At 35.9% G+C, this 17,228-nt stretch overlaps 1 protein-coding gene across 3 annotated transcripts in view; it reads left to right on the forward strand.

Moving 5' to 3' along the window:
* The window catches only part of 5-HT2A (5-hydroxytryptamine receptor 2A), a 137,217-nt gene that overhangs the window by 75,663 nt on the left and 44,326 nt on the right, over positions 1-17,228 (forward strand). For 2 of the 3 annotated variants that reach the window (XM_076124975.1, XM_076124985.1), the window contains exons 2-3: positions 3,365-4,082; positions 9,445-9,547. In XM_076124975.1, coding sequence (XP_075981090.1) covers positions 3,419-4,082; positions 9,445-9,547 — 767 coding nt within the window. In that variant the 5' untranslated portion in view covers positions 3,365-3,418. The remainder of the gene's footprint in view (positions 1-3,364; positions 4,083-9,444; positions 9,548-17,228) is intronic. The other variant, XM_076124993.1, reaches the window with a different exon arrangement.

Consider the following 17,228-nt stretch of genomic DNA (forward strand, 5'->3'; position numbering starts at 1 on the left):
ACTTTTTCTTTAATGCAAAATATCTCGATTACGGCTCAGTACTCGATAGTTATATAATCACATAAAGTGATAAACGACTATTCGAAGTGCCACATCGAATTGTATTCCATCGAATCTTTTGTTCTGCAAAGAGGAGCTGAAGTAATACAAGTGTTAAACAATCAGTCAATGAACACTGCATTACGGTATATACCGTTGAGTGTCCTAAGTGCGAGCCGAGACATCGAGTGAACAACCATTAGCAGTAATGTTGAGTATTAGTGACAGGGCCTTGGACTTGAATGAGATTTATAATTGAACTATACTATCAAACTGTTTGATATTTAAAGACAACTCCCGCACTAAGAATATATGCTCTTGTGTCGCGGGGACTTTGACAAGCATAGAAATAACGGACACAAAGTACAACCAGACCTGAAACGACTATTTGTGGATCGCACAAACATTTTGTTAGCCTTAAACTATCTTTGGTTTGTAAATATCAACCAATCAAGGCGATAGCGTATAGGACTACTGACCACGAAGTCTCAGGCTCGATTTCCGAGTTGAGAAAAAATATAAGTGATCTTTTCCACATAAGAATATCAGAAAAAAAATACGTTTATCTTTTCTATTTGGCTGCATATTAGATAGAAAAAATATCCAAAAAATATATTTTAGTAAACCACAAAAATAAACAGTTTACTTAAAAAAATAAATTTCTGCTTAAAAATAACATTGAAAGGCATTTATTTGGGACTGTCGACTTGAAAAGAAGGAAAACGTGTAAAGAGATTGCACGAGTGAATAAAAGAGGCGGTTTGAATAAGCGTTGGGAATTGTTATTTGCTAAAGCATCTCAGATTGATAACGATATGTAATATTATTAGGTACTTATTAATGAATAGAACAATTTAAAGAATAAGCATTATTTAAGCACAAAATGCCGTTCAGTAGCGCAATTCTCTACAGTCGGTACTGTCGAGTATCGAGAGTTTGACATTTAAAATGTACCGCTAAATAGTTCCGACGATGCCCGCTAGAGCCGCTACTCAGACTTTCGTGCTTAATTTCTGGATAGCTAGCCAGTTGTCGCTGGTCGATAGTGGTAGAGATTTGAGCTACAGATAGTATATTTAAAAATTGTTCCATATAAAAAACATTTTTTTATAAAACTACACTCTTAATAAATCATACGATTTGGCCGCCATTTTTACACTTCTATATATATTTTTTTACTTTCTTCTTATAAAGCATACGAATAAAGAGTATTTTAATTTCATTTCTTCACGAATTGCATAACTGCACGTTTGGCGCAGTGGTTAAAGTCGTCATCTCGCCGCAATAACCGTAGCGCCACGTGTGGTGGGTTCGAGTCCCGGGACAATATTTGTGGGATGAGCACGAGCATCTGTTCTGAGCCTAGTTGTCAATTTATCTAAATAAGTATGTATTTAGAAGTATATAAGAATGTTTATCAGTTATTTGTTTACCATAGTACAAGCTGTGCTTAGTTTGGAAACAAATGGCCGTGTGTGAGATGTCCAACAATAAAAAATCATTCCATTCTACACTTGGTCATACTACAGGCTTTAATGTAAATTATACAATACGTGTCATAATCCGGATTGAATGTTTGCTTCATGATAATATTTATGTAAACTGATCCAATTGAAATTGTGAAATGATCAAATAGCGCTCATAAATTATTAATCAGTTTATCGTATTATCGAGTAATACTAGCTTACCACCAGCGGCTTTGCCCGCGTGAAATTCCACTCTCTTCGGGGGGAAATTTCTAAAATACCTCTCTTACCCCCGGTTTCTGAATACATTTAGAGGTAGTTTATCTATTCAATAGCGTTTTTATGAGTTTTAACTCTATTCAATAGATAAACTATCGTTAAATGTACCACAGAAACCGGGGGTAAGTTTGTACGCCTCTACACTTCCTAAGAAAACTTTATACCAATAAACTTTCTCCGCTCAGTGGTTCCGGCTGTGCTTTGCTCTTTAGTCACTCAGTAATGGATGATTTTTATATACGAGTATATTGATTGATCGATTTTATCGTCAATAGCCACTGCTGATATTGCTACATGCTTGAAAACTACTATTTTTAACCATGAATAATTAACGTTGGAGTAATTTGTTAAATAATACATACTATTGACTATTGGATAACTATTCCCATTGACTGTCGAAAACTTAGTAGCTACGTAGTGTAATACAACAAGTACTTAATTAACTTACTTTTTAAAGTGAAGTTTTGATGTTCACATAGTTGCGTTTTGTGTAAGGCTTTTTCAATTACCAAACAACAGTTATAATTTTTTATTTTCTTCATTCACGAGACATGACCTTATAATCACATATCCTTTCGACAATCAGAACATCACACACACAAAATTATAATATTTCCATTTCAAAACAGCAAATGTAAATTTACTATACCATCGCTCTACCTACTTCTTTTTAATTCATTTCTAAAACAAAAGCACATCTACATAAAGCCCCATAGGCCTGAGCATTTCACTTGTCGGCCGTTCTTGATATTCCTTACACGTTAATATGCGAAGCTAAGTGCTCTTTCCCCTTTGAAGCGCCGCAAATGTGTTATACTTGGAACTCCCACGAGTTTGAATACTGTGTGCAGTATACAGAATATGTAGATGTTATAGGCGTTTTAAAGGAGTTTCCTCTTGAATTTGTTGGAGATTTGAACAGATCTTAAAAGTGCTTATTAGGTATACTACGATCGTAGAAGTATGGTTGGGAAGTTAAATTATGTTACTTTTTCACGCATTTTTTTTTCTAGTTAAAGATGAATGTTGCTTCGCATTTAATCTAGAATTATGCATAGACTTTAAGTTGGTACTTTATATTACATTACTTACTAACAGTTCGTGACCACGGCCGATGCAATTCGATCGAAACGTCGCCGGGTAAACAAATAAGGTATATTAACGTTTAATTTTCAGTCGCGTTGAAGATCCGTTGCATTATTATATTAATCGACTGACAATTTTAATAAAATAATAGTAGGTATCTGACCTTTGACCATTGAACGTGTGATTTTAAAACAGAAATGTACGTTAAGAAAAATGGACTCATTACGGTCACTGCATTTATAAGTAAAAGAAAAACTTTATCACTCATTTACTGTTGTGCTTCTGACAATCAACATTTGATATTCTATATTGTTATGAATTAGTACGAAAGTAAACAAATAAAGGCATAATTCATTCAATGTTTTGCCTTATAGGCCGAGTTTTATCGATTCCAAGCCAAGCGATTTTTTTTTAGTTTTATCGATCTTGTATATTTTTCTACCTGCATAAAACTTGCTTGTGCATAAAACTTAAATAGTTTCTCATTGTTCCAGATCACAATGCAATGAGTGGGTGCACGATGTCACAATATGTGACCTAACGCGGTCATGGATATGACTAACATCACCTTCTTGGACACAGCGTTGCAAGAATTCCAATGCCGATTGATTCGGGGACGAGGTTGCGGCGAAACCTCCACAGGTCTTGACTGTGGAACTGATGGAATAACTCTAAATTACACCTGCCAGCTGAACATTGACATACAAAATGAGACTTCCTACACTTGCTTCACGTGTAATGGATCAAATGCAAGTAGCAACGACACTCTATGCAGCCCTGTTCTCAAGTTGAGTCTAATGACCATTATCTTCGAAAGCGCACTCAAGAGTCTCTGGCTACGGATCCCGACCTTCGATTTCTGTGACTTAGATTCCCTTTTGTGCTTCAGTGAGACACACAACCGGACGTTGTACATCGACGTTGCAAATGACACTTCAGTGCTAGACGTAGTAGAAACTTTTCAATGTAACTATGACTTTAGAAATGTGACCGAAACAGCATTGGGTGGTAAAGTTGGGTACGATTGGAGTTTTCTATTTGTGATATTATTCATAGTGGCCGGTGGTGTGGGCAATATACTCGTGTGTTTAGCTGTGTGTTTAGATAAGAGACTGCAGAATGTTACAAATTATTTTCTTCTGTCTTTGGCGATCGCTGATCTTTTGGTCAGTCTGTTCGTCATGCCTATGGGAGCGATACCAGGATTCTTGGGTGAGTATAAATTCTCTCATGTTGCCTAATAATAAGTTTTAATATTTTTGCGTTGTATATTCATTGTATTACAATAGAATACAGAAACATTTTATCGTAGAGGCTGAGTTAGCCTGTGACCACGGCCAGTGTGACTGCGCCGAAACTTAAATGCTCGCTTTCTGTTATAAAATTAACTAATAATAACAATACTATTATGATTATCTATTTGAAAGGCTAAAAACAAAGCGAGTTTTATGAAGTGTATTACAGTAATGGATTTAATTAATTTAAAAGTAAGGACAAGAAATTAGCCCGGAGTTCGGCAACGGGTCGGTATATCGCAGTAGGCTTGCCCCCTTTTTTATTGGACTAACATTGTTAATGGCGAAACATGGCTGTATTTTATATAAATGCCTACACTTTTGCAACATTTGATTTTTTAAAAATATTCCATGTATTATTATAAAGCCATATAAATTGTTTTCACCCCTTTATTTACTCTATCAACAAAAGACTATATATGTATGTTTGTACGTCGAGACAAATTGTACCTATTTTCACAATCCAAGTCTTTCATGAGAGGAAGTTGAACCAATTGCTCCAATGCGTTCGCTTTTTGGTTATCTAATACTCACTAGAGTTACACACGGGTATTGCAAATCTACGACCGTTCTCAATAAAAAATCTTCTGTTAGCTATAGATATGTATTCATATGACATGTTCCAACGGTGAATGAAAACATCGTGATGCAACCTTGCATGCCTGAGAGTTCTTTAGAACAGTTCTTGAAGGTATGCAAAGTTCCTAACCCGCACTTGGTTAGCGTGATGGACTTAAGGCCTAGCCTCTCCCATTCCGAGGGGAGACCCTTGCCCAGAAGCGGGGCATTAATGGGTTAAAGAAATAGTATCGATAAACTTATCTCGCATACGTCTTCGTAATTCGTGTTGTTGTCTTCCAACCCTGTCATCCGTATGTCATTCAACAGGGGACATAAAATCTTATTCCCCATTCCTGTTCCCCTAGATTCGAGGTATTTGTCAGTTCGAAGCAATTTCCTTCTCATAGTTGTATGGAAATGTGTGAAAACGAGTGATGGGACGTGCTTTCCACAATGTGGTATTCGATTTGCGTTATTGATCTTTTATAATACAAAAATACAAGAGATTTTTTGCACTGAACTGTTGCATGAGATTATTTTATTCGTAGTTTATGAAGGCCAAAGGAGCGAAAAATAACATTATCATATATTTATTACTTTTGATCACTTGATGTTCAAACGTGTATTATGTCATCACTGCATTACTCAAGCTTAATATTTAAACAGTACTTTCGGTTTTTTTTTTTAAATAACATCTCCAGCACTTCGAATTCCTCTTATGTCACGGAGACTTTTAAAAACATAAAAACAATGGACCCAAAGAATAACTAAATCCGAAACAACTATTTTTGTAGTTGCATAAATTTTCATATTTGTTCCTTCTGGGAATCGAACGACCTCCCGACGCCCTGGAAATGGCGTGGTGACCTTAACCATTGCGCTATGAAGATCTGTTTCAGTGAAGACTTTAATAGTCAAACGCTAGCTGTTCGATTGTACCGAGTATAGAAAATCGTACTGCAGTGTACGTAAATATAGTTCAGTTGGTAGTGACATATCCAATTGACAATAAATCACTCAATTCAGAACACAATTCGATAGAGACTTTTGTTCGTGATTTTAGGATCGATGCAACAGTAGCTCAATTCTCTACTACTATTGACTACCAACAATCGGCACGTCATCGAGAAATTTTGCATCAAAATCTGATCAACGCGGCTAGTCGGCGTCGTAGTAATGTACGTCGAACTATTTTGACACTACATTTTTTCAAACGTCAAACTTTCGATAGTCAACAGTAGCGCGATTCTGTACCGTCGATACTGTCGAGTATTAATAGAAATTTTGACATTTAGAATGTACTGCCAAAATATTTCGGTCGGTTGGTCGGTTGTCGATAGTAATAGAGAATTGAGCTACTGTGCCTCGATTCTCTACTACTATCGACTACCGACAACCGACCTGTCATCGAGAAATTTTGTATGAGAATCTGATCAGCGCCTCTGACGGGTGTCGTAGAAACATTTTTGGCAGTACATTCTAAATGTCAAAATTTCGATAGCTAGCCGGTTGTCGGTAGTCGATAGTAGTAGATAATCAAGCTGCAGTACCGACTGTAGAAAATTTTGCTACAGCGCTTCTAGTGGGTGGCGTTGAAACTATTTAGACAGTAAATTTTTTATGTCACATTTTCGGTATTCGGCAGCACCAACTGTAGAGATTCGCGCTACTATTTGGTTTTTTTGCTTGTTATATTCGAAGATTTAGGCAGATGTGTATAAAATACATCAGTGTTTCAGTGTTTTCAATGTTAGACCTATGTAATTATAATCAAGCACATTACCATGCGAGGAAGTATCCATACTAGAATTATAGAAGTCTATTTTTGAAATAAATGAATAACCGAAAATGTTTCAGTATGAATATTCGTGGTTAAACTCCAAATGACATAGGGATTCGTGTGTGAGAATCTATAATGGAGGCAATAATGCTATTACTGCTTATCGAGGGTGGTGAGGGAAGCCTTTAGCGACCTGTTCGTTAGTAAAGTCCATTGTGCTATTAGCAAGATAGCGTTCTGAGGTACCTTCGAAACTTTATGGGTCTATTCTGGTATATACATCTATGTAGACGGACACAATCATTAAATATCACTACAAAATAATGTCGCTTCCCGTGCCTCTCCCTGTGTCTGTATGTATGTATGCTTACATCTTTAAAACTACGCAACAGATTTTAATGCGGTTTTTAATATATAGGATAATTCTATTCTTTAATTCTAATTTAACTTAAGAGGAAGGTGTAAAGTCTTGTAGGATTTTTGTAATAGAGGTATAACTGTTTATACCGGGCAAAGCCTATTCAACGTGTCCCAAAACTCAACGTCAAAACGAAAACCTGAGCTAGGCCGATTTGTGTTGGCTCTCAAAAAATATTTTAAAAAAATCTATCTCTTGTACTTTCAAAATGACAACCATTTTTGAAAAATTGCCACCCTCTGGTGAGTTTAGTCTACTGTGGCTACAAATTACTTCTTTTCTAGTTCTTTTTTTGTGTGGAGTATTCCTAAGTGACGCTACTACAAATTTCAATTCATTATTTGAACACAACTTCATTGGAATTTCTGAAAATGTCCCTTTTATGGCGAACTATGCCTTGAAAATATTTCATCACTCAACTTTGACAGTCTGTCCTGAAAAATAATTGTACTACGCTTTGTCGGCATGTACCCTTAAAAGTTGGCGCATTTAACGAGCTTTCAAAAATAGTATAACACTTACTAAACTATTTCATAGACGACGAGAAAATAATAAAAATCTTAAGATAGTCGGTATTTAACTTATTATTAGTTCGTCTTAAATTTTCTCAAAATTATTCTAATGTCATCTAAGCGTTCTGTGATGATGTCGTCTTGGTTGATTACGGATACGGCGGCCAGTTTCATTGAAACCAGCCAACTGTGCAGGATTTTGTTTATAGTGGCCAAGTGTGTGCATAATACACAGGTACACACTCATAGTCTGGTGGGACGACTAAACCGACACGACCAGAGAGATGTCGGGCGCAGGACCGACGGCTATACGTACTCTCCGAGGCACGGAGGTCCATAACCTCAACTTCCTACCTCCGGGCAATCTCTGAGAATTTTTTTAATAGAAAATCTCTGAAATGACTTTTTGACTCGACCCAGGATTCGATCTCGAGACCTCTTGTGCGGCAGTCGCATAAGGCGACGAAGAAATTAAGAGTGGGACGGATAGTGACGCTACTGTCTTGGTGTCAGTGACTATTATTATTTTTGGGATTGTTTATGTAAATGAACCTTTTTCTTAATCATCAATTATTAAAACATTACTTCTCTTTAATTACACCTTACAGAACGCCTAGATTGCAATAGAATAATTTTGAGAAAGTTTTATGACGAACTAATAATAAATTAAATATCGACTATCTTAAGATTTTTTTTATTTTCTCGTCGTCTATGAAATAGTTTAGTAAGTGTTATACCATTTTTGAAAGCTCATTAAATGCGCCAACTTTTAAGGGTACATGCCGACAAAGCGTAGTATAATTATTTTTCAGGACAAGTCGTCAAAGTTGAGTGATGAAATATTTTCAAGGCATAGTTTGCCATAAAAGGGATATTTTCAGAAATTCCAATTAAGTTGTGTTCAAATAATGAATTGAAATTTGTAGTAGCGTTACTTAGGAATACTCCACATAAAAAAAGAACTAGAAAAGAAGTCATTTGTAGCCACAGTAGACTAAACTCATCAGAGGGTGGCAATTTTACAAAAATGGTTGTCATTTTGAAAGTATATGAGATAGATTTTTTTTAATATTTTTTGAGAGCCAACACAACTCGGCCTAGCTCAGGTTTTCGTTTTGACGTTGAGTTTTAGGACACGTTGTATATATAAATTTTAAAGTCTATCTGTCTGTCTGTTTGCGATTAGCTCAAAATGTATTGGACGAATTTAATACAGTTTTTGCAAAAAAAATATTCCCGACGTAAGTTTAAAAGTATAGATTTTCAAGGGTTTTAAGAGTGCGAGGTCAGGGTAGGTTACTTATGAAAATAGTTATTTAATAACACAAAATCCCACTAATATTATAAATGCGAAAGTTTGTGAGTATGTATGGATGTTTGTTACTCTTTTACGCAAAAACTACTGAATCGATTACAATGAAATTTGGTATGTAGGTAGCTGAAGACTAAGAATAACATATAGGCTACTTTTAATTCCGGACTTCCCGAGGGATCGGTATTTACACGGGAAGGGTTTTCACGCGGGTGAAGTCGCGGGCGGCCTTTAGTTTAATAATAAAGAAATTGCAGTAAGAAACCTTAAATCTTAAACAGTTCCATTTTGTAACTGATTGTTATTGGTGGGATGTATTTTTATTACATAGGATTCATCATGGCACGCTTTCAAACCGGTTCATCCTTTTTCGAAAGGACGTACAGACACATTAATATAAATAAAATCAATGATTATAAATTAGAATTTATGTCATTACAGTCTCACTGCTCCGTTAAAGGATACTACGGAACGATGGGTAATTTCGTTTAGGTTAGTGGTCACCACGCAACTACCAGTCACTAGCGTCGAGAAGTCGTGAGTTCAATTCCCACACGGAGCAAATAGTTGTTTCGAGTCTGATTGTAATTTGTGTCCGTTGTTTGTATATTTGTAAAAGTCCCCGCGACACAAGATATTTTTTTAGTCAGGTGTATTTTTTATGTAAAGAAAACTAAAGTCATCTGTATTATCCAGGATACTGGCCGCTTGGCGTCGTGTGGTGCAACGTATACGTCACATGCGACGTATTGGCGTGTTCCGCCAGCATCATGCATATGTGTTTCATAAGCATCGGCAGGTAAGTCACTGTAATTCTCACAAATTTATTTTTATTTATAATGCATATAGCGGACTAGCTGACCCGCGCATCTTCGCTTGCGTCACATGAGAGAATGGGTCAAAATTTTCCCCGTTTTTGTAACATTTTTCGTTGCTACTCCGCTCCTAATGGCCATAGCGTGATGAAATAATATTAGTATAGATAAGTATAGATATAGCGGATGAAAACACATCCACATTTCGCCACTTAGATACAATGCTGTACCTCAGAAGTATACAACATTTATACTAATATTATAAAGCTGAAGAGTTTGTTTGTTTGATTGATTGTTTGTTTGTTTGTTTGAACGCGCTAATCTCAGGAGCTACTGGTCCGATTTGAAAAATTCTTTCAGTGTTAGATAGTCCATTTATCGAGGAAGGTTATAGGCTATATATCATCACGCTACTACCAATAGGAGCAGAGTAACAGTGAAAAATGTTAGAAAAACGGGGAAAATTTTTAACGCTTATGTAACGCAAGCGAAGTTGCGCGGGTCAGCTAGTTAACTTATAAAACAAAAAAGCGTAGAGGTAAATAATCTTACGGCCTTTTGAGGTCCTTTACCAGTTAGAAATTAGTAGATTTTATGTCATATACAATTGGATATTTATTTTTATTGATGTAATAAGAGTTAATGTCGTATTCTATTAAGTGGAACTAGTACCTCGATTCTCTACTACTATCGACTACCAACAACCGAACTGTCATCGAGAAATTTTGTATGAAAATCTGATCAGCGCCTCTGACGGGTGTCGTAGGAAACATTTTGGCAGTACATTCTAAACGTCAAATGTCGATAGCTAGCCGGTTGTCGGTAGTCGATAGTGGTAGAGAATCGAGGTAAAGTTCTTGTGATTTTAAAGGTGCAAGAAGCATATGTTCAAAAAGTGTAGTTGCTATTGTATGCCTCTGATGTACAGAATGGAAAACTCATGTGATAGTCTTCTTCTTGTTAAGAAGTCATATAAAAGAGAATAGGTCATAATTTTCCCCGTTTCTGTAAAAAAATATTGGTACTCTGCTTCTATTGGTCATAACGTGATTTTATATAGCCTAAAGCCTTCCTCACTAAATAGGCTATCCAATAGTATAACAATATCTCAATTCGCACTAGTAGTTCCTGAGATTAGCGCGTTCAAACAAACAAACAAACAAGCAAACTCTTCAGCATTATAATCTAACTAGCTGACCCGCGCAACTTCGCTTGCGTCACATAAGAGAGAATGGGTCATAATTTCTCCGTTTTTGTAACATTTTTTACTGCTGCTCTGCTCCTATTTGTCGTAGCGTTATGATATAGCCTATAGCCTTTCTTGATAAATGGACTATCTAACACCGAAAGAATTTTTCAAATCGGACCAGTAGTTCCTAAGATTAGCGCGTTCAAACAAACGAACAAACTCTTCAGCTTTATAATATTAGTATAGATATATAAAATTCTCGCGTCACAGTTTTCGTTGCCATACTCCTCCGAAACGGCTTGACCGATTATCATGATATTTTGTGAGCATATTGAGTAGGTCTGAGAATCGGCCAACATCTATTTTTTATACCCCTAAGTAACACTATTTTGTTTTAATTTATATGGCAAGACAACGTTTGCCGGGTCAGCTAGTATTAGCATAGATATATAGATGAAGAGGGCCACGCGCCCCTATCCCCTTGATCAACCCCTCCTCCCCCTGTACGCCAACCGTAAAGAGATAATCGTGCTTCTATTTCTAATTGTTAACAATGGGAACAATTTTAACTGCACGATTGGCGCAGTGGTTTAGGTCGCCACGCCGCTACCATTGCCTCGTGATCTCGTGGGTTCGATTCCAACACGAAACAATTATTTGTACAATCACAAATTAATTTCAAATGGTGTAGGATTTTTCTAAATACAAATTGTACTTACTTACTTCGTTTTACTACTTGATTAAAGACTACTCGCTACAAACTTACAAAAATTTCATTCTCTTTTAGAATCACTACATAGTACATATAAAACAAAGTTGCTTCCTTCTGTCCCTATGTCTATATCTATGCACGTATGCGTCTTTAAAACTACGCAATGGATTATGATGCGTTTTTTAAGACATTAGAGGGCGATTCAAGAATAAGTTGTAAGGTTCTTTTGTAAAATGACTGTTGACGGGCCGCTAGTAGTATTATAGATTTCTATAAGTTAGAAGCAAATTTCGAGTAAAATTTCTAATTTTAATTTTTACTTACTTTGATTTGAAACTAAGGTGTAATTTGGTTTTTCAATTAATACGTGACTGTTTTAATAAAATGAAAAAATATCAACGACTAGTAAAAACATGTATGTAGTCTAGCTTCTGATTGCAAATTTATACTCCGAGAAAAATCTCGAATTAGAAAATATTTTACAGCTTTCTGTGAACCAAATTTTATCAACGTCCGTGCTATACTTTGGCGTTATTAGGTAACAAACGTTAATACAAAATGCCTAATTTTTATAATTAGTATAGATTTCAACATTAACAACTCGACTCGAACGGCAAAACCGAGGGGAGACCCGATTTTTTACAACTATCGACTATGGATAAACGGTTAACTATCGACTATCTATAACCGTCTGGCGACCTGTAAGAAAATAACACAAATTGTTTCAGCGGCCGCCGAACTATTTATGCAGTACATTTTAAATGTGAACTCTTGATACTCGATAGAACTGATTGAATAGAATCTCGCTACAGCTCATGTTCATAACAGAAATTTAGATAACGATATCATATCGTTGAACAGCGAGGGTCATCTCGACTCATAAAGTGAACATAAGGGCTCGCCTTTGATGAAAATATTAAACGGTATACCCGTATAACGATGCCTTTGCAACTGATTTGGCAAAAATAAAATACGTATTTTAAGGCATGGCACGAGTGGATGAGAAATTGAGAAGATGTCATGGGAAGAAATCCTGAGAGTGGTTTATGATTTTTTGTAGATGTGGTTACGATGGGGGTCCACACATCGCTTCATATTATAAAATAAAAACCTCATCGCGATGTCTTTTTATTCGTAATAGTCTCAAAATCTATTGAAACAGTTTAGATTTTTTGTGAAATGATTGTTTAATCTAGGCGTAGTCGACGCGAGCCCCTAATATTAAAAAAAAATTACAAAATTCTATCGTCTGTCTAATCCGCTGTCAGGGTCCGCCGAATCAAGCGTTAAGAGTATATTTTGCGTTATGATAAAATAATACATGAATTTCACGCTTATTTAACCAAAAGTTAGTCCATATAAAAGGTGCTGTATGCATGTTCTTACAACCTTATCACCATATATCAGGCTCCAAACTCCAGGTAACTAGTAAGAAAATAATGAAATATAAATTTAAAATGCCAATAGCACTTTGCCCGGCTCTAAAATCGAATCTGAGACCTCGAATTACAAAGTCCTGAAGTCCATACAAAGTTAAAACCTCCATCTTTCTGACTTAAAACGATGACAAGCATCCGACCTCCCAAGCTTTTCACTGCTCCTTTCATTTCAAAGGCGGCGGAGAAATAAAAAATAATTACTTTACAAAAAGGCACATTTCTTTTAAGAGCCAAGTTGCGTAAAATATTTAAGTTAAAGGGCCATTACGAACAATTTTGAATCATCAGCCCACCATTTTGGCTCGATTATAGACCCTCGAGACGGATTGACGAACTTTAAATTGGTTTGTGGTTCCGCATACTTTTGGTACGATTTTTTTGTAAATGACATATTTATTTCTGTTTTCTTAGAAAAAAATACAGAAATACGAAAGGTTTAAGTTCTTTCTGAAGTAACGGTTTTCCTAAAATTTCTTTGTAAGCATAATTACCTATAAACCCTCTAAAAAAATTTTTTTTTACCATTTACTGCCGTACTGCTGAGCAATGGTCCCTTCCCAAACAAGGGAGGGGGCCTTGAGTCCACCATGCGGGCCAAGTGAGGGTAGTGGACTTTGCCACTTTGCTTACAAGAAATGTACTAGACAATTTTTTTTCCATGCAAGGATTCATCACTGTTTTCTTTCACTGTTAGAGAAAGTAATTATAATTTTTTAACATTGCACGGGCTCAAAATATTAAAATCAAAGTTATTTTTATGGGGCACAAAAACTATTTTATAATTAACGATATTATAGTAAAAATAATGTTTTTGTTATATTGTAACATCTATATAAATAAAAATGAATTACCAAAATGTATGTAAGCGCATAACTTTTGAACAGCTCAATTAAATTGGATAGTTTTTTTTTATATGTTTGTAACGACAAGGTTTTTACGAGACAGATGGGATCAAATTTCCTATGGGAATGGAATTAATGGGATAAAATTGTACTATACCCGAACAAAAGTCTGGACAGTCCGCTAATAAAAACTAAAATCAAAGACAAAAAGTAGCTTGATGACATTACATATACGCACGGCTATCAAATAAATGGCGATTGACAATTGGACATAGAATCCGATTTATAGAAATGTACGCACTTTTTATTTATATACCGTTAGTTTTGTCTCTAAGATAATAAGAAGGAAATAGACTTTATTCAAACTGTAAACGCTCTCGAAAAAAGAAACTGTAGCGAATTTCTACAGTCGCTACGTGAAAATAATGTTATGCAAATTAGAAAAAAACAAAAGTTTTTTATCCGACCGTGGATTGGACCCAGGACTTCGTGGTCAGTAGTCCGATATACTACCGACTGCGCCGAAGAGGCAGGAGTGTTTGACAATCTATATAATATATCTCAAAACAAAAAACTCTCGAGTAATTTTTTTCATATTTATGCGGAACTCTAAAAGAATTATAGCAGCTCTTTATTTATTTAAGAGTTTCGATTTATTCTGATAAAAGACGTAAATCTTAGTTTGTACGTGACTTAGAACAAATGCTAGCGGAATGCGAACTCAATTGTTTTTGCTCCTTTGAAATTCCTTTGTAAAAACCTTGCTATATAATATTTTAGATGCAGAATAATTCTGTCTGTCTTTTCTTCATGCATGAACAACTTGAGGTACCTGGGTCAAATATGGCCAGCCGAAAAATATGGTCACATACCAATTCTAACCTGACACGAAATATTGTAACGGGAGCATAAATTGTTGCTAGCTTAGTTTTTCCGAACCGCGTACCTGTGAACCTTTTCAGCACCCTGCTAGTCGCGGCCATATTTTTCGACGCCATATTTGACCCAGGTACCTTATTATAGATTCCACGCCAATACAGAACTATCGAAACAGAACATGCATTATATTCAAACACTAAAGTGACTCAAGTAATTGCAAATGTTTTACGAGAAGTCGGAATTCAGACAACTGTAGTCCGACATGTTAGTAGAGACCCTTAGCGTGGACGATTTATCTTGATTATAATTAATAATTCTTTGTATTTCGGAAACAAAGTCGCTGTATTAAACAGGCCACCGTCAGCTGCATAAGCATGCGGCTCACTGATGCTCTAAAATTATTTTTTTATATACTTACGCCAGCTGCGAACCTTGCGTTCAAGACTCTCTACTAAGTTGTTGCCCTATAATACAAACTTCAATAAAATTTTATATCTGTCTCTTTTTAGTACTTTAGTCTATCTGGGGTGCTTTATTCGTCTTTTTGAGAGTGAGTGATGTGAACTTATTGCCTTTTTGTTCGCTTGAATTCAGTAAGATTTTTGATAGATTTCACTCTGACATGTTCAACTGAGTGAATACCGTTAAAATTGACTTTAAAGGCTTTAGCTTGTTTATAAATATGAAGCGAGGAAGCAGACTCCTCATGATTTAGTTTTAATATTGCATTAATTTTAACTAGCGGCTTATCCTGGCTTGGCCCGGTTTCACAAGTCCCCTTGAATCACTCTATTTATTAAAACTGCATCAAAATCCATTGCGTAGTTTTAAAGATCTAAGCATACATACATAAGAACAGACACGGGAAGCGATTATGCTTTATACTATGTAGTGATAGATTTAGTGACGTCACATTTGCTGTTGATGCTGTTCTCTGCTTCTGTGGCGCATTTGATAGTGCATGCGACTGATACGCTAAGATCTCGTATTCAAATCTTGGCTAGGGATAAAAATCTGAAGTGTCGTTTTCAGAATTTCTCAGATATTGCCCGGAGTTAGGAAGTTGAGGTTATAGACCTGCGTACAAACGTGCATACATTTAAAGCATTTTTGCTTAGAAAACACACATAAATATTTATATATTATATTACTAATCTCGCCTGTTTTAGCCAAAGGTGTAAGCAGAAGTATATAAAATACACACGTTGCGCCGTTAATTATCTTATTCACATGTAAAAGGGGGCGAGCCTATTGCCCTTTACCGAGCACGTTACCAAAATCCGGGCTATTATTGAAAAATAATCTCAAATAAATTACAAAAGTTCTATTGTACTTTGCCCGAGCCAGCAATCGAACTTTCCTAACCACCACTACCGACCGCGCCACAGAAATAGTCAGTCACATTTTTACCGAAATGAATATAATAAAGTTGAAAAGCTCTCAAAACGCCATGTTATTATTATCTTATGTTCAAAATGTTACGCCGACAATTTCCATGTACGTATCATTACACACACGTCCACCAGTGTTACAATTGAAAGTTAAGCGTGCAAAAGTTTCAACGTATTTTTGTTGTATTTGTTCAAAGAACAAACGTTACCTTCACAGGTAGGATTCGTATGAATACCTAATATTATTTTGCTAAGTTCAGAATATCCTGGTAGTATAAATGTAAAAGTTTGTATGGATTTATTTTATTTTCGTGTTGTTTGGTGAAAATTACAAAGTACGACTTCCTGCCACTATCGACCGTCGACAACCGGCTAGCTATCGAAAATTTGACATTTAGAATGTACTGCCAAAATGTTTCCTATGACACCCGCCAGAGGCGCTGATCAGATTTTCATACAAAATTTCTCGATGACAGTTTGGTAGTCAGTAGTCGATAGTAGTAGAGAATCGAGGCACTGATCAGCTCCTCTTGTGGATGCTAAACTAACTATTTTTGCAGTACATTTTAAATGTCAAACTCTCAATACTCGACAGTAGCGACTGTAATTTCCGTCGTGTGTTGTGTCGTTGAGTTTAATGTCCCTTTGCTCTGTTCCTGAGTATTCTGAGGGACTTTGTTGTATATTTTGAGAATAACAATCAGTATATATAATATCCCGCTTTTTATTCTTCAAAATACCCAATTTTCGACAACAAGTTTGTCCCGTGTAAATGGTAGAGGGCGTGCCCATTACCATTTGCCGAAGGCGTTACAAAAATTCGGGCTATTTTTGAAAAATATTCAAATAAATATAGTAATATATATAATAAAGACTATAAATTAGAAACTGCCAATAAAATTTTACCCGGCCCGGGCATCAAATCCGAGAGCTCGTGGTCGACAGTCGCATACACTACCGTCTATCAATCACAGTCATTTACTATCAGTCGCAGCTGTAGTAATATCGAAAAACAAAATATAGAAATTGAGGCAAAATACGTGCAAAAATTCGGCGGTCCATCCGTTATCTTCGCTTGCTACGAACATAAATATTTCTATGTCACCACTACATCATTTCACTATTCGCAAGGGATTCATAATTCTGGATACATTTAGAGATTGCGAAAGATATATTCGTTTATAGTGTAACGTTAAACGTTATTCTAAGCAAA

The sequence above is a fragment of the Anticarsia gemmatalis genome, chromosome 2 (genome assembly GCF_050436995.1).
Source record: "Anticarsia gemmatalis isolate Benzon Research Colony breed Stoneville strain chromosome 2, ilAntGemm2 primary, whole genome shotgun sequence".
NCBI lineage: Eukaryota > Metazoa > Arthropoda > Insecta > Lepidoptera > Erebidae > Anticarsia > Anticarsia gemmatalis.